Source organism: Gopherus flavomarginatus, chromosome 15 (assembly GCF_025201925.1).
Source record: "Gopherus flavomarginatus isolate rGopFla2 chromosome 15, rGopFla2.mat.asm, whole genome shotgun sequence".
Classification (NCBI taxonomy): domain Eukaryota; kingdom Metazoa; phylum Chordata; order Testudines; family Testudinidae; genus Gopherus; species Gopherus flavomarginatus.
This window is the reverse complement of record NC_066631.1, coordinates 20,433,584-20,454,430: the sequence shown is the minus strand read 5'-3', so window position 1 is coordinate 20,454,430 and position 20,847 is coordinate 20,433,584. Positions and strand designations below refer to the sequence as shown.

The window sequence follows — 20,847 nt, the reverse complement described above, 5'->3', positions numbered from 1 at the left end:
TTCGGACTGAGCCCTGACGCCGGCTAAAGTCCCTGCGCGAGGGGACGGACCCTCCCGGGGAGCTGCCCCGGGGCAGCGCCTGCTCAGAGCAGGGGGAGGCGGAGAACCGGCCCTGCTGCCGGGCTCGGGGGCTCGCTACGGCTGCAGCGAGGACCGTGCAGGGTCGCAAGAGCCCCCCCAGTAGCTCCCGCGCGGGGTCCCCCCTCCGCCGAGCTCCGAGCCCCGCCCCTCCCCCGGGCGCCGCTCCGCCCCTCCTCCCTGCGAGGCGGCCGGGCTGGGGCTGCGGCCAGAGGCGGCCGGGCTGCTGGCTGCGGAGCGGGCGGGCGGCCGCTGCGCAGCCTCGGGGAGGGAGGCGCGGAGCCCAAAGCAACTTCCCACCGCCCCGGAGCCCGGCTGCTGCAGCGCGGGGGGAGCGCCCGGGCTGGAGAGCGGCGGGAGCCGGGAAAGTTGGAGCCCGGGGAGGAGGCGGCTGCGCGCTCGGATGCCGCCCCCCGCCGCCTCGGTGGCCCCGCAGATCGCCGGAGCCCGGCGCTGGCTCCTGCCCGGGCCGCGGCAGCGGGAGGCGGCGCAGGACTAGGAGGGATGCTGCTGCGGACCGCGGCCACCAGGCAGAGTGGGGTTTCCCGGGAGATGTTTCTGACCATCGCCGTCTGGCTGGCTTGGCAGGAAACCTTCGCGGCGCCGACCCCTACGGCCGATGACCTGAACCTGGGAGTTGTAAGTTGCAGCCGCGCGGGGTCCCCGTCGTTTCAGGGTGCAGCGTGAGCGTCCATCCCTCCCAAAGCCCGGCTGGAAGGGGAAAGAGGAGGGATCGGCTTGCCTTGGGGCTGGGGTGCGGGGGTCCAGTGAGGGTTAAACCCCCTCTTGGGGAATAGGCTGCTTATTCTCTGGAGCAACCATTGTACCAGGGAGCTTAGACTCGCTTCTGTTTCCCGGGAGGATGGAGCCTGGTGCTGAGAAGGGACAGTGATGAGCTTGGGGTTGGAGGAGCAGCGTTGCTTTTCCCCCATGGAAGGGCTCACTATGGTTGTTGGAGCTTGGGGATCAGGGTGCAGCTTGCCAGACAAGCTCCTTTGCTGCCTCTCTCCTCAGAAGCTGCAAAGGAAGCTGACCCCCCCCCCGCCTTAAATGTGGAAGCTGAAATAATCACCTGTTTCCAGTTTCTGCGCCCCGCAGATGTATTAGTCCATTAATATTAGTAGCCCGCACGGAATTTTGAAAACAAAGTATTACTAAGATTTTCATTGGACTCTCCGGTTCTTTAAGGAGAGGCTGTTCTGGCTTGGGATTAAAATATGTAAATAAACGCCAACCACCAAATAGTAATCCTGAAAATATGTATTCTGAGTAGGAAACCCCCCAATAGGCAGGATCTCTGTAGAGACCGCTTATGCTTCTCAATGGATCCTACTACAAATCAGATCCAAACAGAGGATTTGGTTGAAAAGATCTATCCAAAGACATGCTGGTTTTTGCAGCCAGGCTTCCTGTGCTATAATCTGTCCCAGGGACTTGCTCTGTTTCGGCGGTACAGCTAGGAACCGAAAGCTAGTTAGTGGCAGGCTGGGAACTGCCCTTGCTTGATCACTGTGCTGGCACTTCCATGGCAACTTAACATTAAAGAGAGAACCAGACTTCTCTCTTGAAGAAAGAGAAGTTTATTGTGCAGGATGCTAGCCTGTGCTCTGTAAAAGAGGGCACATCTCAAAGAACGAACAAAGCCACGCGACTGGCTTCGTTCCAGGTTGCTGTTAGGAAAGTTAGGACTTAGATCTCTATTCAGTGATAGATCCTGGAATTGGTTCGTACTCTCCAGCTTTAGGCAATTCAGTGACTGTTGTGTCGAGATGCTACCTCACTGCTGGGCACTGCTGCCAGGAGGGGGCGAGGGGAATCTTTCAGCATAGCAGTTCTTTCACAAGGATGGTTTAAACAAAACCGTATACCAGGAACTTCATGCTCATTGTTATTTGCTGTAAAGCCAGGAGTTGTGATGGAATCACAATCCAGGCATTACTGCTGGCTACTTCTGAGCACCTGTTTTATGATCCAGAAGGGATTTGTCCACATTGGTTCCTTGGACAAGAACCACCCGGAAAGCATGTGTGAAAGCAAAGTGCTGCTGCACAATCATTGTGCATTAGCGGTCACCTCTATCCAAGTGCTAAAGCTGAACTGAATATAAGTGTCAGATGGGTGGTTACACTGCATCCCAAGAGAGCTGAATCAAACATGTTCTGTAAACTAGTCAACCTGATTTTTTCCCCCTGCTACCCTATGTGTCACATGGGGCTCCTATGAGTTAAACATTGTGTGAGAGAGAGCTGCTATGCTTAACATGGCTTAATACTTATTACAGCTGCATTTAAACCTCTGAGGGTTACTTGTTTGCAGCTGATCTTGGATTGAAAACCAGCTACAAAGTGCATTCAAGAACTCAGATGCCTTATGTGTACACAGAAATTCACTCTCCTTGAATCAGTGTCTCTGACCCATTAGAATTCATTTAGTGATGCTGCAATCCAGTGTCTGTGACATTGAGACTGCTTCTTGGCAGTGAATTGTGGGATCCCCGCAGACAAAGGGTGTGCATAAATGTGATGTGAGGACAACCCCCTCAGACGGGACAAATTATTGGGTACTACGCTTTTTAAAAACAATCCTCAGTTAAGCAGGGGAACATCCACTAGATGATCTAAAATGGGTTTCTTTCTGACTTCTCCCCTCCAATGTGTGTACAGCTCCCATGGCCAGTTGTGAATGTGTGGAGGATCAGCCTCCCTGGTTTTGCATCACTGATGGAATTAAGCAGAAGTCTGAGTATAAAGATGGCTTTTGTTTATTCCCAGTAATCAGCAGCGAGGAGAAGACAGTTTTCAGGGGATTGTCAGGAAAATCCCCATTTGAAGTGGGCACTTTAGGAAGATTTATTTGACATCCACTCTATGCAGCAAATAAGAAATTAAGGGTCTAGGAGGCATTTCGACCAAATATTTGAAAATGAGGAAACATGAAACCATGGCAATAGAAAGCACCACTAACCTTTGACAAATCCCCCCGCCTCTCCTCCCCCAGCAACTCTCTGCAGTAAATACAGCACTGTGTCAACAGAGGTGTTCCGTTCCCTCCTCTGCAAATTGGAGCTAAAAGGTCATTTCCAGGCGGACCAAATTGTGCAGCTGAATGGGATGCTCCAATCTAGTGCTGCTATACAAAACGGGCCGGATCAAACTTCGGCAAAACCAAAGAGGGCTATAATTCAGAGGCAGAGCTTGCTCAAGTACTGTCCACAGCAGTATGATATCGAGTGATGTTTATTACTGGAATATCCTGCCCTGTGCATGAATCTAGCTTGGTTGCTACGTATTTTTATTATTATTATTCTCTGTTAGCTAACCTCACAAAGAGAGGGAGGAATGAATGAGGAATTGAAATTGTCCTTCAAGATGAAGAGGTTGTTTCTGAAGTTTGACACTGATCATTTTGACCTCCCCCACCTTTTAAATATATAAAAAAGAAGACTGTATCTGATGCAGTGTCTAAAGCACAGTTTATATATTAATTACTCACGGCTCTGTGGTCATTTGACTTGAGATCCTCTGGCATCACACATGCAAAAACATTCCATATGTCAGAAGTAAAGCAGGTACCAAGATTTTCTTTTACTTCAGGGGCTTTGAATCAGGCACTGAGAGCGAGATGTCTGCAGACCTTGATTCTCATGAAGGCCAGCTTGGTAAACCTGTATGCTAAGGGGGTTGACCTGGAGATTTATTGGAGATCCTGCTGTTTTAACAATTCAGCGCGTGCTGTTAAAAGCCAGCTCCTGGCAGCTGGGCTGTGTTGTCATGTGCAAGGGATGCTGGAAAGTTGTCACAGAAGCTGTCTGCTGGGACAAGCTGTGTATCAAGTTAGGGCAAAACATGAGTGCCTTTGAACTGGATTGATGTCCAAACAGAGCACAGGTTTGCAGTATCCAACCTGACAGTGGGGGCTGCTGCAGCGACCGTGATGTCCCTAGGGTGTGTATGAGGGGCCTGCCACAGAGCGACACATTAAACTGGAGTTCCAGCAACGCTGTTAGGTTTGCAGACGCTCCCAAAATGTACAGTTGTGTCCCAAGGGGGCCATCTGTTACGTCGGATGCTCCCCTTTGCAGCTGTCTCATTTGCTTTTTGCTCTACCTTGTCAGTGGAAAGAGTTCTCTCTCTTTGCTGTACATTCAATGTCATCCTGTGTTGTTTCCAGGGAATTTGTTCCAGGGGCAATGTAGACATTTGCATTCATTAACCAAGGCCATGGACTAACCGTCCTCCTCCTCCTCGCCTCCCCCTATCCCCACCAAATGTTCCTTTGTTCCCACGGCAGGCAGGACTCCTGTTGCCTTTGTTCCTGCTTTCCTGCTGAATGACCCTTATGGGCATAGAGCTCTTCCAGCCAGCAGGGCTATAATGGGCACACAGGTTTCTCTGTGGATGAGCTGAAGAATGGGTAGGGGGAAGGAGAGGGAGTTCCTACGGGGGACGGAGTGAACTAGCATTCTGTGCAGTGCATTCCTCCAGTACTGTTTTCAAAGCAAAATCTGCATCAGAGTGCATGGGAAGAAAGGGGCTGGCTCTTTGTCTCTGAAAGGATCCGTCTGACTTTCAGAGCTGCTCAGGCAGATCGCACAGCAGCAGCAATTCTGTGGCTGTCACCATCAGACATCATCCTTCCCTTCTTTTGCCAAGCATCTCTCTCCCCGCTGCCTCCCACTGCAGATACAGCCTTTGCCATGCTGCTGCATTTAAATGCAGGTTAAAGGCGGCAGTGTCTCCACAGCACATTCATTTTATGGCTCAAAGCTCAAGATGGTTAGTCATTAACCCAAAAATAAAACCCTCCCCCTAGTACCGAAATAGGCTTGCTATAGTTCATGTTAGAAGAAATCAACATCCTCCTGATCTGCTGTTGCTGCTAATGGCAAAGTACATGCAAGTTAGAGCTGCATCCTGAACTGGCAAATCTTCCATTACAAAACCTCTGGGAGAGCCAAAACAATGATGCGATCTGTCTAACAGCATATGGAGAAGAGCTTTGCTTGCCCTCCCCTCCAATTGAAATTCCTGCTTCCCTTTGACAAGTCTTCAGGTCAGACTCTGACCGTTTGAATAGCTGTGATGATTTAGTGGAATAGAAGAGGAATTTCTGAGATCAGGATAAACCCTGTACTGCAGAGAATCATTCTTTTGGGAAATCTGGAGATGATCTACTGATCAGGGCAAGACCTGTCCATATAACATGATTGAGGGGGTGGCAGAGTATTTATTTATTTTATATTGTTATTATTCTGAAAGAGAGTGTGTTCCTGCTTGTTGACTGCCAGTGACAGGGTTGAGTTCTTCATGTCAGCTGACATATTATTTCACTCAAGGTTCCAAGTATTTCTTGGAAGGATGTTGGGTTTCCATGTAAGAATATAGACACTGGCTACATTTTAAGGTACCTCTTGAAGCCAAGGTACAATGCAGACTACATTAGCTTGACAAAGGGTTGGCTGGGAGCTTTCCAGCAGTCCCTCTCCTGTGAAAGCATTTCATCTGGTATTAACACTCTGGCTGGTTAGAATTGCTACTTCCTTTTTTTAAATTTGAGACCATCCGCCCTCAGATTCTGTAATGCAATTTAGTCCTGTGCTCAGTCGCTATTGTGAGCCCAGCAGTTTGAATTACTGGTGGTAGTTAAGCTAAATTACTCAATAAAATGAGACTCTGCTTTTAGTGATGGTTCCAAGCCAGTGCGTGGAGCCATGGTGTTGGCAGCTTTCCAGCAGTTCTGGTGAAGGGATCTTGAGGGGTATTCATTAGACTCACCCCCTTCCCCGGCTCTCTCTCTCTCTCCTTTATTTTTGGTCTCGAGCATTGAATGTAAAACACCAAGGGCCAAACCTGGAAGCCCTGTGTGAAGTGGGCTAAGTGCTGCCTTGACCAGCTACACCTAAGGGGGTCTGGGTAGTGTAACTGACACGCGGAAGGGCTGGAGGAGATAGGCACAGTAGGAAAATCAGCCAACAGGAGGTGTAAGTTAAAATAGACCCCACCTGATTCTTCCCAGCACACAGTGCTATTAACTTATGCTTTGCTCTGCCCCCTTTGAATTGTAAATTCTACCACCAGAGGTCCACTTGTGTATGTGTAACTGACACCACCTTACACGTCGCCTCTGAATCTGTCCTCAGGCTCCTTGGAGTCACGGGGTTAAAATCCCATCAGGGTCCAGGCAGTTTTTCCCCAGTGGAGATAAATGGAATTCCATTCCCATGTGTGTGTGTGCAGAGGAGACTTTTGGATAAGCCCTCACCAGCCAATGTCCGGCTTGCATGGTGTAGTGTGGATAATCCCCCGTCCCTTTTATTAAGAGGTGGGCTTTGCACTGACTTCCATGGCTAACATTTCCTTTTCTTTCTCTGCCCTGCATTACTTGGTGGCTTCATGTCTGCGGGCTTGTCCATACACGTCTGTTCACTTTTCCTAACATGCTTTGGGAAACTGCTGTATCTGTGTCAGTTGTTATTTTAATTAGAAAGCTATCTGGCCCCTTTGTCATTCTCCCTCATTAAATTATAATTTAATGTGGAAAGTGAGTGTGTAGAATATAGCACCTTCTGACTCAGCAGATCTCCACCCCCTATCGTCAGAGGCAGATCTTGCAGAGCCAGCGCAGCTCAGAGAGAATCCTATAATACCTTGCACATCATCTGCAGTACTGATAACTTCGCTCCAGTTAGTTACACCTCTGCCAACTCATTAAATTGCATGAATTTGGCACAAGTGTGACTGACGGTGCAAATGGGATTGCATGGCTGTAACTGAAGTCCCGATTTGGCCTGCAGGTGCTTTATTACTGGTGAGGCTACGTGAGAGGTTGTGCGTCATCAACAAGATGCCTTCTTTATTTCCAGTCTCTTTACAGCAGGGACTGGGGTTGTACAGCTTTTGTGGAGAGCGTAATTTGGCCTGCAAAGCCTTTATTTCTGGTGATGCTGCAGGGAATGAAAAGTACCCAGATTGACTCTCAGATTCCTGATTGACTTCACAGGGCTGGCATTAGCAAAAAACCCTCTTATTTGTAAAGTAAGCACATCTGGTGCTTAAGTCACAGAGAGATGGAAAACATGGGGCACCATGCTGCCATCTGGGTTTAAAAAGTCACTTTTTAGAGTAGAGCTGCACTTAAAAGTGAAAGTTTTGGAAGATCAGAAAACAATCCAACGTCTGGCAGTAACTGTTTTCCTACAAATGCTTTCTTTAATCAAAATCACTTTAAATGGATAGTTTTGGGAGTTTCAGAAGCTCTTCCTGTGCATCTGTCTGTGTGTTCTTTGTCCCAGTTTTTTATGAGGATTGTCTCTGATTTCTGGGTCAGAGAATTAAGAGATTTGATGTTTTTATATATATATATAATATATAAAAAGAAAAATACACAAAGTTAACCCCAGTGAGAAACAAATCATTTAGCACAGAAGTGTTGGGGTCAGGAGAAGAAACCACTGAAATCAAGCAGGATTGGAGAGTTTTAAATGATTGTAGTGTGAAATTGTATTTGACGACATTTCTGTTCAGGGAAGAGACCTGGGATAGAAAACAAGAAGTAAATACTGAAGTTCACCAAGGAATACAGTCTTCAGGTGAGACTCGGACAATTTGACTAGCTGTGATGATTTAGTATAATAGAAGAGGAATTTCTGAGATTAGGATAAACTCTGTCTGCAGAGAATCATTCTTTTGAGAAATCTAGAGATGATCTGCTGATAAGGACAAGACCTGTCCAAATAACGTGATTGAGGGAGTGGCGGTATATTTATTTATTTTATATTATTATTATTTATTTTATTTTATTTTGAGAGAGAGTGTTCCTGCTTGTTGACTGCCAGTGACAGGGTTGAGTTCTTTGTATCAGCTGACATATTATTTCATCCTGACAATATTGATCTTTTGCGTACATGAAAGCAATCTTGTCAGTGTCATGAGCCTTTGCTCTAAGGTGATGGACACCTCTGAGTTGTATCTGCTTGTCATGTAACGAGCCCAGAATGACATCTCCTTTCTGTGTAACTCACGGTCATTGAAGAACATCTGACAACCCAGGCTTTCCATGACGCCACATGCTCAATTTATTCTGCGCTCAGGCGTGTTTTACAAGACCGCCTACAGCTGGGACCTAAACAGACCGGTTGGCACAGGAGATGAATTGCTAGTTTGATTAAATGTGGCTGGTTGGCACTAGCAGATTTCCCCGCATGAGGCAATTCTGCAGCTTCTGTTGAAGAAGCAAAGGGGCATTTGCAAAGGCTTGGGCTTTACAGTGAGCAAACGCCACATGGTATCAAAGGTCGCTGGTGCATAGGGCCCGGTGCGGATCATTCTAACTTCTCTAACATGAAAGCAGCACAGGCCATTTGGTGCAGGAAAGGATTCGGCTTGCTTGTGTGGGGTTTAAACGCCCTTTCTTGGTACTCCATTCCTGAATGCGTATGGTTACTAAAGTGCTTTAGGATCTCTCAGGGTGAAAGTTGCTATAGAAGTGTATGTTCTGATCAGTATTGTGACGACTAGAGATGGATCCCACTCAAGCCCCCAGACCCAAATACCTTTGAAACATGAGGGCTTGGGGGTGGGATTTGGAGTTTAACATCCTGGCTTGGTCCTTTCTCTTGACTATTATTGAACATGAGTAAAACAAACTGTGTCCCTGCCTGTGTAATATGAGCAGACGAGCCCCCTTCTTACCAAATCAGCTCCTCTGGTTGAACACTTTCCAGAGCTCAGAGCAGCTGAATACATTCTGCTTTTTAGCCCATGAGTGGCTCGGAACTGGCCATTGTTCTGGGAGAACTCCCGTTATTCCTGAAGATAACTGTGATATGCTCTCCAAAAGTTGTGTGTTTTGCTGGGACAGGGAATGGCCAACTCCTGTAGAGCACTAGAATTGTTACAATATTGTTATGTTTGCTTTGAGGGTGTGAGGGAGTGGCACGATTTTAGTTTTCCTTCAGCACGATTGGTTATAGAATGACAGTGGGTGAGGCAACTCGAGAAGCGTGTTTGCTTCTTTGATAAAGTCTCTGCATTAAATTGGCTTTTATTTTTTGTTTGTTCAGTTTTGCTGCTGATTTGTAAATTCCTCGCACCAGACAGTCTGTACCATTCCACCCTTCATGTCGCTGATGCACTTTTTTTTGTTCAAAAGCCAAACAGAGTAAATTGGGTTTGCAAAAGGGAAATCCCTGATAGAGGCGTCTGCGAGTCGGCAGCGTGTTTTGTGTAAAAACACAGCTAGAGAGACTGGAGGGGTTTGTATTTTAGACAGCGTTTTATTAACGCTGTGGCAATTTACATTTCAGACTCCCCCCTGGAGATTTCTGAGATAGACAACAGCCTGGTATTGCCATAATCAGCAATGAAATGCAAACCATCCGACTTCTTCCCCTTGCTGTGGATACATATCACACTTCAACCGAAGAATGATTAATGTGGCTGGTAATTATTCTATTTAGGCATTTCTGATACACCCATCACTATAGTATCAAGGTTCAATCAGTGTCCCGCATAGTCTAGATGATTTAAAAGTGTGGGTGGAGGGGCAGTGCTGTGCCAGTTGAGAGTTCCATGCAACACCCAAGGGGGATGGGCTCTTGGATTAAGATCTCCAAATACAGAAGTCTAAAGCATCACCTCTCTCCGAATGTGAAATCCTGAGTGCCAAGCATGCTGCTTCAGAGAATGAGAGGAGTCATTCTACATGTAATCCAAGTTTCCAGTATCTAGCTGCGTCTTCCAGCAAGCACTTAACCTTAGAGGGCCCCTCCCGATGAAAGAATCTGGTTTAGAGGACAGTTCAATCCATCGCTAGACAAGTAGGCAGATTTATACGTCTTCTGCAAACCCCAGAACGTCTGGCCGGTTCCAGCAGCCCATGCACCAATCAGTCACGTCTCTGGAGCTAGAAAGCTTTCATGGTGTATCATCTCCCTAAGCCCAAGTGGGAGATCACGACAGTTTATTGTGTATATGAGGATTTAAACAATCGACGTATTGCATCTAGACAAAGTGAAACTCAAATGAGAGGCGAATACATTCACTTCACAGGATTATATATCTTGGCTATTTAGACCTTGTTTTCTTCCCCTCCTAAAGTCACAGGAGTGTCTAGGTCTGTTTATGAGATAACAATTGTCTGTTTTGTTGTTGTTTGTTGTGTTTTCATGGTTATTATAGGAGTAATAAAAATTACTCTAAACTAGCAAACTTCAGTTGCTTTTGCATAAGTTCATGTCTCTTAAAGCATCCAGGGCTGACCTTCAGAAGTATTAAGCACCTTCAGCTAAATCATCAGTCAATGGCAACTGCAGGTGCTCTGCACATCTCAAAGTCAGCCCATCCTACCTTGAACCGTGTTAAGAAAAAATACAGTTTTGGGGAGCTGCTGCCAAGTTTCTGTTTAGGACTGATTTCTAAGCACCTGAGAGTAGGCGTGTGTAATAGAAACACTGACCTAACTGCGGGATCTGTGACATCAGTTAATCTGCTGTTGTGAAGGATGATCTTAGGCAAGTGTTACGTGTGGCAGGAGGAGAACGAGCAGGAAGAGAGTCAGTTCAAGCTGAGCAGCCCCGGGTCCCTTTCTCTAAAGCGGGCTGGAGAAACCAATGCAACACACAAGGGAAACTGACTAAACATATGACTAGCACTGAATCCCTCTTCACAGTGATGTGACAGAAGAGGGTGTGTGACTCCTAGTCACTGTAGGAGGGCCTGGAATCACGGAGTATGTCCAGACCCCCGTATCAGTGGGGAGCGATCGATTTTTCGGCGATCGATATATCGCACCTCATCTAGACGTGATATATCGATCCCTGAACGTGCTCCCGTCGACTCCAGAACTCCACCGGAGCGACTGGCAGTAGTGGAGTCGACACGGGGCGCCACGGATGTCGATCCTGCGCCGTGAGGCCCCGAGGTAAATCGATCTAAGATTCTTCGACTTCAGCTACGCTATTCACATAGCTGCAGTTGCGTATCTTAGATCGATTTCCCCCCCCACCAGTGTAGATCAGCCCATGGAAATGGAGGGCTGGGAGGTGACCTCTAGTGCAGCCCCCTGTGCTGTGGCAGGACGAAGAAAACGTAGGCCCTCTCTGACAGGTGTTTGTCCAACCTGTTCCTAGAAACCTCCAGTGATGGGGATTCCACAGCCTCCCTTGGAAGCTTGCTGCAGTGCTTAACTACTTTTACAGTTAGAAAGTTTCTCCTAATATTCACCCTAGATCTCGCTTCATGTCGATTAAGCCCATTACTTTGTGTCCTACCTTCAGTGGACATGGAGAACAATTGATCATCGTCCTTTTTATATCAGCCCTTAGCATATCTGAAGACTTATCAAGTTCCCCCTCCCGAAGTTGTCTCTTCTCAAGACTAAAGATGCCCACAGAACAAGTTTTCTCAACCTTTTATTTTTTGTTGTTCCCTTCTGGACTCACTCCAGTTTGTCCACATCTTTCCTAAAGTGTGGTGCCCAGAGCTGGACACAGGACTCCAGCTGAGACCTCATCTGTGCTGAATAAAGCAGGACAATTACCTCCCATGTCTTACATCTAACGCTCCTGTTAATACAGCCCAGAGTGATATTCGCCTTTTTCGCAACTGCATCACATTGTTGACTGAGGTTCAATTTGTGATCCACGATAACCTGCAGCTCCATTTCATCAGTACCACCACCCCACCATTTAGTCCTCATTTTGTGGCTGTGTGTTTGATTGTTCCTTCCTAAGAGAAGCACTTTGAACTTACCTTTATTACTGTACCATTTTGTGTGCATGTCCGTGTGCTTTGGATAACTCTTCCCTTTTGCTAATCCAAGCTGGAGTGCTATGACCCCTGATGCAACGGAGCTGGGCTTCCTGGCACACAGGTGATATGGGCTCCCTGCCCCCAAACCCTTGTGCAGTAGGGGCAGAGATGTGGTGGGAGGGGAATAATCTCACAGTAAGTAGCAAGTAAGTTAAACATGTTTGTTTAACCTTGTGGTAAAGTGATGTCCTTATTGGAGCACCGTTGTGGGAACCTGTGTGCTGATGTCTGGTTTGCATTAAGTATATAGCAAGATTAAACCAGCTGCGTTTACCTTTTGCACACACCAATCTTATGTAAATCTGTGCCAACCACTGCCGTCCACATGCTGTGTAAACACCATCTATTATGCTGAGCCATCTCTTTTAGGCTGCACTCATCTATTTGTCTATTATTTGTGGATGTTGTCTGATCAGGCCCATAGCTCTTCCCAGTTTAAATGTCTCCATGAGTCAATGTTACGTTAGTCCTCTTTCTCTGTGCTTGCTCAGTGGCTGAGGATGCAGTAAATAAACAAATATTGCAGGACCACTTGACTTCCACAGCTCCCTCCGTCTGCCTCATCATAACTTTGCCAGGGGGCGCAGGGGTTCTCCCTGGGGCCATCAATCCCCATGTCTGCAGGTAAGCAGCTCCCTTTGCCTCTCTTTACCCTGCACTGATGCTTTCAAATGACAGCATCAAGAACCTGAACAAGTTTTATATATAGCTCAATATAGCTTGACTGTATGTGGGAACAGGCTGTCTTTTGGTGGCAGCTGTTTGAACAGGCAATCCCGCTGTAGACTTCTGCCTCTAATGCAGTAGTACCCAGAGGCTCAATAAAGCGTCGGGGCTCCATTGTGCTAGGCACTCTAAAAGCATATCACAAAATGACTGTTCCTTCCCAAAGAGCTTACACCCCTTAGGCCGTGTCTACACTGGGGAGGTTGACCAGCATAACTATTCTGTTATAATTTAGCTATTCTGGAATAGTGTCCACACAGGGAGATATTCCGGAATTGCTGTGTCGGTCAGTTTCCCTGTGTAGACAAGGCCTTAGGTTTAGGTCCCCCTCCTAACCACCCTTTGTGCAGCCACCTCTCAAACACATCTACCTTCCAATGTGACTATTGTACTCCTGACTGCAGAGTGCTCCCTTCACCCACAGGAGGACCCAGCATAACTCTGCTCCCGTGACCATGCTGTAGTCTGTGTTTTACTTTCATGTTCATGTTGTCTCAGTGCAGTCGTGAATGTCAGAATTCTCTTGGGAAATGTAATTGTGTCAAATAAGCAAAGGGTCCCTTTAGCAGAGGATCAGCTGAAACGCTCAGATGCATTTTTACTTCTGTATTGAGTGCACCTTTAAATTCCTGGCATGAAAAGTTTAGTGGTTAGGGACCAGGTTCAGTTCCCTGGTCTGCCACAGTCTTCCTGTGTGACCTTAGTCAAGTTATATATCCTCTCAGTGCCTCAGTTCCCCATCTGTATAATGGGGTAATAGCACTGCCCTACCTCACATGTAGAGAGAATAAATACATTGAAAGATTGTGAGGTGCTCAGATTTAATGGTAATGGGGCCATTATCTAGGGTAGGTAGAGTTCAGCAGTCATGTTGTTCTGAGAGCTCAGTGCCAGGAGACTTATTCTGTGCTTTCTCCTGGAGATTTAGTTCTTGTTTCTTCCATTAATGGATGTCAGACTGGGAAAGTATCTCTTTGTGCCTGGTGAAACATAACACACACTCTATATTTTAGTGGGAGATAATCACATTGCAATGCAATGAATTGCTTTAAAAATAAGCAATGCACCAGCCCTTGAAATAGAAATATACACTTAAGTATCAAGATAACTTTGACTCATTTAGCAGCCAGTGTGGAGCAGAGAAGTGCAAAATGTACACAAGGCTGTGGAGCAGGACACCTTAAATTAACATGGCAACACGTGGGCCCTGGCTAACAGCTGCAAAGAGCATCACAGGCTAGCAGAGGCCTGCCATCTAAGCCGGAGGTGTGCCAATTGCTATGCCATTTGTCCAGGCTTTACTGCCAATGAAGTCCATTGCCCTGGCTCTGTTTTGTGACTTTCATCCCAGCTGTGCAGCCATAGTGTGCATTAGGGGGTCGACCATGTGGATTGGACTGGGTTGCCCTGGAAATACATCGCTGTTGGTAGTGCTCAGACAATTATTCCCATTGCAGGCTTTTTATTCAGAAGGAATGAAAGTGTGACTTGAAGGCTCCTCCAGCAGGTAGGGCTTGGCAGAGGGAAAGAACAGCTACTGCTGCAATAAAGATTCTTCAAACCAGTGGTCTCTTGCAGCTTTTCGCCTTGAAAAATGTAGTTTAACTCCTGTGCCATCCCCATCTGTATACCATATAGAGGCAGCTTGGTTATTTCCAATAGGTTGTGTTCTATGTTCTGTGTCCCCCAAATGGTTAACTATAGACTAAACATTTTCAGAGCATAATCTGCCTTTTGCATACCTGTACTCAAATCCAAATAGGTAAACCCCTGGTTCGCTCTCTGCCCTGTCCCAGCCATATTCTGAATGAGCCCTTTGGGGTTCTGCCAGGCCAAAGGGTTTTGGATCCATCTCAAGAAAATCTTTGCTGGTTTTGCCTCTGTGTCAAAGGAGGGAAAGTGACTTTCTCCACATTCTTCAAGTGACCCGTGAAACAAATCTCAATTGGTGTTCTGTTGGTGCCCTCTTGTGGAAACTACAAGGACATCAGGCTAATTCCTCATGTGCAGCTTCATTCATGATCTAAAATCACTGCCTCCATGCCAGGAAGTTTGGGATTGTCGTGCATAAAAGAACCTGTCGCTCAGACTCAGATTGGTAAGCGAGATCTGCTCCTGGTGGAATGAGAAAGCAGTCTTTGTTTATCGAGTCTCAAATGCTTTCCCCCTTCTGTTATTGTGCAGCCATGTGAGCTGGGCTTCCACTCCATCCTGGTAGGAATCCAGATCGCCCATCACGCAACAGCTCCAAACCTGGCAGCACAAGGTGGGATGGGCCTTTGGGAAGAACCGTCCGCGATGGTCATGAGAGGCCTCCGAGGAGTACAGGAATGTTGTACTGTCTCTTCAAGGCTAATTTTATCTTCAGCCTTGGAGACTTTTTGCCTCATTTGGTTTATGCAGGGTGAGAGAAATGGTCTGAGTGCAGATCTGCAGCCAGGGGGTCTCTGGGTTTAGATCCCACCTCTGACGTAGGCTCCCTCTGTGATCCCGGACAATTTGCTAAATCTCTCATAAGTGGGAGTAGTAATACTTGCGTCCTGGGGGTTGTGAGGATTAATCAGGCAATGTTTGTAAAGTGCTGTCTAAGTATTGTTAGTTATTCTGCAGTAATCCCAGAGCCAGCCAAACTTCCTCACTCTACTCCTTAGCAAATTGCTTCAGTAGCAGCGCAGCCCCTTTGAATCTCCTCCGTAGTTGTCTGTGTGCTGGTGCTAGATGCACACAGGTATTTTCCCATTGTTATTACTACAGTCAGGGCTACCTTTTCCACGCAGACCCACCCAACCCTCTCTCCTCTGCAGTAAAGATTCTCTTTGCCTGACACAGTCAAAGTGTCAAGATAACTGTCTGGCCTACTCTTGAAAATGTCATTTAATACAATGCATCCCCCTCGGAGTCACCGAGTTAGAGCCCACGGTAATGGGATGCGAGTTCACTCATTCCTGCATCCTCGGTCCATAATAAAGAGCATGCGCCTCTGTCCTTCCAGTTAGCCAGCAGCTGGCCTTTTTGTCATGCTCTGTGCAAGCTGCCAGGGGAGTATTTCAAGTGTAAAGAACTATAATTAATAGCTGGCACAGTAATCAGCCTTCTGGTGACTGGATATCTTCTGACCCTGCAAATCAACTGGCTTTTAGCCTCAGTCACGTCTGGCTGGCAGACAAAGCTCTGTACCTCAGGGGAAGTGATTCCCTGATTGCCAACTGCCATCACGAACCTCCTCTGTCAACCTCCTTATTCTTCTTTTCATGCTCTCGGATATCTGGGAGAAACTCTGTGTAGCCCTCACCTTTTATCGGATCGCTTGTCTCCTGCCTCTCCCTCAGTAACAGCGTGCTCTCGGCTCCAGAAGTGTATCTAGCTTTGCTCTCTGCATCAACTCCTGTCCCCACAACCCTCCAGAATTGAAAGCTTAATGTTTTCTTTCTAGATTCCCCTTCACAGCTCTTCATAGCATTTAATGCATTAGTCTCCTCCTCCTGGGGGAGAGGGGGAGGGAGCTACATCTTTTGGTCTATTACAGAGCTTTAGTTTCTGACTGACCCCCAGCTCTTCTTACATAGCATAGTGGTTCTCCAGCTTGTCTTCATTCTGCCTGGTCTCTTCTGGAGAGGTGGGTTCTCCCAGTAATGTAAACAGAGGGCAGAGGACTCTGTACCACTGGTAGAGAGTGCAGCAAGCACTGCCATCTCCGAGAAAGCAGAAGGGTAATAATTCACAGGAGATCTGGTGTCAAATCCTGGCTCCATGTGATGTTTGCTGAGTCACTTAATCTGTCTGTGCCTCTGTAAAATTAGAGATAATACAGTTTTCTTTGTCCATTTAGACAGCAAGCTCTTCAGGGCACAGATTGCCTCTTCTTATAGGTTTGTGCAGTGCCTAGCCTGTCGTTATATTCCCCCCACTGTAGTATTTGAGCACCTTATAATACCCCTGGGAGGTAGGGCAGTTTACAGATAGGGAACTGAAGCACAGAAATACTAAGTGACTGGCCTAAAGTCACTCAAGAAGCCTATGACAGAGTAGAGAACAGAACCCTATTTTCTTCAGTCCTACACTGGGCCACCCATGCTCATGTGCAAAGAGGTCCTGACGTGGGCTGAGGCCTGTGATAATGAAAATACAGTGAAACCCCGCTATAATGTGACCTTTGGGGTCCAAAAAAATCCCATCGTGCTAAATGCTGGGTCACGGTATAGTGGGGTTTCAAATCAGTCAGGTGGTCCCCAAAGCAGTGCATTGAGGTGCACCACCTAGTGCCCCTAGTGCCCAGCGCCCAGCAGGGGAGAGAAGCTGTGGCCCCCCCGCCTGCCGGGGACAGAGAACTCTGGGGCTGCGGGCGCCGGTGCTCTCTGTCCCCGGCAGGTGCGGGGCCGCGGCTTCCCTCTGGCTACAAGAGGAGCCGCGGCTGCCCGCCTGCCGGGGACAGAGAGCATGGGTGCCCACAGCCCTGGAGTTCTCTGTCCCCGGCAGATGCGGGGCCGCAGCTTCCCTCCGGCTACAAGAGGAGCCGCGGCTGCCCGCCTGCCGGGGACAGAGAGCATGGGTGCCCGCAGCCCCGGAGTTCTCTGTCCCCGGCAGATGCGGGGCCGCAGCTTCCCTCCGGCTACAAGAGGAGCCGCAGCTCCCCGCCTGCCGGGGACAGAGAACTCCAGGGCTGCGGGCTCCAGTGCTCTCTGTCCCCGGCAGGTGCGGGGCCGTGGCTTCCCTCTCGCTTCAAGAGGAGCCAACAGCCTCGGAATTCTCTGTCGCCAGCAGGTGCGGGGCTGCAGCTTCTCTTCCCTGCATGGCGTTGGGGACCATTGGTACAGTATCATACTGTACCTTAAAGGGGAGCCAAGCTACGATTGTGTTATGTGCGATTTCATGCTATGATGGGGCGCGTTATGGCCAGGTTTGACTGTAACTTGTCTGTGACAGAGTGCAGGGCATTAACAGGTGAACAGGCACTCTGATCACCCAGACACCTGTTTGTTCCCTCAGCAAACACGCATTCATTCCCTCAGAGAAAGCTAACTGGAGTAATAAAAGGTAATTAGCTAATCAGGCCAGTGGGCTGATGAGCCAGGTAGCCCATCAGGGCAAGAAAGGAAGTGCTGGGAAGAGGAGAAGAGAGAGCAAAAGCAAGCAAGCAAATAAGCAGTATTAGCTGAGCCCGGTCTCACAGAGGCCTCAGGGAAGGAAGACCTCTGCTCCTCTCAGGTCCCGAGGAGAGGGCTAAAAGCTATGGTAAATAGTACTGTCGCATGGGACTGTGAAGGTATTGGTGGAGGGAACTCAAATAAATGACCCAGTGGTTACTCAGCCAGTGAAGTTTGAGCTGGTTTCTGTGGGGCTAGAAGGCAGGAGTGGACTGTGCCCTGCTACACTATCGTAAGACCTTGTACTAGGATTTGTAGTGAAATTGCTGTTTTAGCAGGGAGCTTGTCTGGGTGCATGGCGCTCTGCTGGGAGAGCGACAGGAAATGGCTCTCTACCCAGGCTGCTGCTAGGATGGAAGAAGGAAAGCTACATAGCACTCTCTCCACCTCCAGTGGTAGACTTAAAACCTAATAGTAAGCTAATTTGCAGCCAACTCCCAGCAAATCACCTGGGGAAGTTACAAGGCACTCGAAGCTGTTCAGAGGGCAACGAGGGGAAGGAATCCTATACTGTGGCCTGCTGCAAGTGCAATGCATAACCTCCAGGCCAGGGGAAAGAAGCCCTTCATCATGTGGGTGACAGAACAGTCCCGGGGGGTGGGGGGTAAATGAGCCAAAGTGCAGGAACAGCAGCACAGAGGGGATCTGCTACATTTGCAAAAATCGGACAGCAGCCATTGATTATAAAGCAGAGTTACTATCTGCCAGAGTGACTGTAAGACTGAAATCATCATCATAACTCATAAATAGAAAGGAAGAGGGAGAAAAATTGTCCAGCAGCAGCATCTGGTCCTCTGCAAGGCAGACAGGTGAAATTAAAGGGGGAGGATGGTAGCCTTTAATTGGGTGAATATTGCAGTTACAGTGCCAAAGCATTTTAGGTGCCTGCAGGTCACCTGTCTGTGTCGTCAAGAAGTAGGGACCCAGTGGTCTGTTGGGTAAATGCACTTCAAGGGCAAAATTGCTTTCTCTGTGATGTGCTGGAAGAAGGCACTCAAGCCATCCAGGGATGATGTTAAAAAATGACCCCTTTTTTGGACTGGAGCAAAACAAAGATGCAAGATGTATTGCTTGCTGCCTTCACTAAAATGCCTCTTTCATTTCCTTTGGACCAAAATACTAGGGTGGGAATTTCCATCTCACTATTGGCCTCATATTTCGCTAGCTGTTTTTCAATGTACATTCCTTAACGGAACTGCTGCGGGGCTGCCACCTGCTTCTTGGGTTTGGGGGTTGTTTCCCTTTTAAATTGGGTTCAGAGGAGGGAAGTGGTGAACCACATTCCAGTCTCAGCTTCCTGAAGCGTTGGCCAGAGGAAGAATATAACAATTACCAGGGAGATTCTTTCAGCCTCATCCAGATGGGGCCTCAACAAGACAGTTCTTCTTATAGTTCAGTGACCTGATTCTGTGCTACATCTCTCAGCCTCAAGGCATTTGCTGTAAAGGTGGCTAATATTTGTATCATAGGAACTGCTAGAGCTCCCAGTGAGATGTCTCCCGTGCTAGGTGCTGTACAAACACATCATGAAAAACAGCCCCAGAGAGCTAACACTTCAAACAGCCAAGGCAAGGAGAGGACAGAAGGAGAAACAGACAGGAGATTTTTCCGCTCCTGGATTCTGCCTGGTGTGGAGTGAAGAGCAGCAGGGCTGCCCAGAGGGGGGGGGCAAGTGGGGCAATCAGAATATAGTATTCTGTAGTATTGCAACTTTTTTTTTATGGAAGGGGCCCCTGAAATTGCTTTGCCCCAGGCCCCCTGAATCCTCTGGGCAGCCCTGAAAAGCAGCCCAGGTACCACTCTTAACTCAGCCTCTACACTGCAGCCCACTACTCTGAAGAGCCAAGGCGGCTCAAAGAAAGTGAGCTGGATTCTGTGCAATATTGGGCATCATCAGCAGGACTGTATACTCAAGTGCAACAAGATCCACCTCTGCAAGACCATTGGAGGACTGGATCTCATTGTGGGACAAAAGTGGTTGCAGAGGTCTAATTCGGTGAGGGCCTAACTTGGCCTGCAGAACCTTTACTAAAGTTACCTGAGCTGCGGATACATGATGCAGGAGGTGTAGGCGCGTCATCCACAGCTTTGTTCCTTCTGTTCCTCATGTGCACGATTGTTCCACTTGTGCAGAGCCATTAAAATTGGACCAGCATAGGCGACAGCAGAATCTGACCTGCAGAATCTTTATTCCAGGGGATAATAATGCATGAGAAGGCGAGAACCCAGCTTGACTCTCAGAGGCCAGGACAAGTGTGCCCAGCTAACAGTCCGGAAAAAATATACAGCTTTGCTTGTCAACTGAGCACTGTCAATTCAGAATCTCCTGGAGAGAGACAGTAAATGCGGGATGCTAACAAGCAATGTCACAGTTGGCCTGCATGATGGGCTTGCTCCAAAGCCCACTGGAGTCATTAGAAAGAGTCTTGTTGACTTCAGTGCACTTAGGTAGAAGTGTACTCATCAGGCCTGAACCAAAGCTACAGTAGAATTGCAGGCTAGATGCGCCTTTGCTGAGCTCAGAGGTGCAAGAATAACGAGGATAAGGGAATTTCTACTCTCAGCGAGTCCACAATGTCCAAAAGGCAAAACCAAGCACTGTCCGCTTGAATCTTCTTGGGCCAGAGAACTGCTAGAGTTACGGCACAGCCGGGGGACGTGGCAGGAGCAAAAACTAATCTGTGAAAGAACAGAGACAGAAACAGCTGCAGTCCAAAGCTTTAAGAGCTCTCCTGACATAAATAAATACTGCAACTAAACAACATGCCAGATACTCCGCCCTCGTCTGATGGGACACTAGATACACGAATATAATGGTTTAATACTCTGAAAGAGCTTCAAATCCCCATAAAGCTAATGCATGCAGGGGAAAGAGGAAGCAGTTGGCTGTTACACTACAGAACAAGATTATAGAAGATGTACAGGGCACTAAACAATAAAGTGGGAAAGTGCTCGAGAATCGAGTTACAGTTCATAATATTTTCAATCTGGAAGCACCTGAGGGAAGGGGAGGTCATTGTCTATTGTACAATGGAGGCTGGATGTACAGGAAGGTGGTGTTGTTAAGTGGCTACAGCAGAGGACTTGGA

The 20,847-nt window shown here is 47.8% G+C and overlaps 1 protein-coding gene across 1 annotated transcript in view; it reads left to right on the top strand.

Moving 5' to 3' along the window:
* The first annotated feature begins 530 nt into the window (after positions 1–530).
* MMP17 (matrix metallopeptidase 17) overlaps positions 531–20,847 on the top strand; it is a 118,071-nt gene continuing 97,754 nt past the window's right edge. Inside the window, exon 1 of the mRNA XM_050923520.1 lies at positions 531–717. Within this exon, the coding sequence (XP_050779477.1) occupies positions 583–717 (135 nt within the window). The 5' untranslated portion in view covers positions 531–582. The remainder of the gene's footprint in view (positions 718–20,847) is intronic.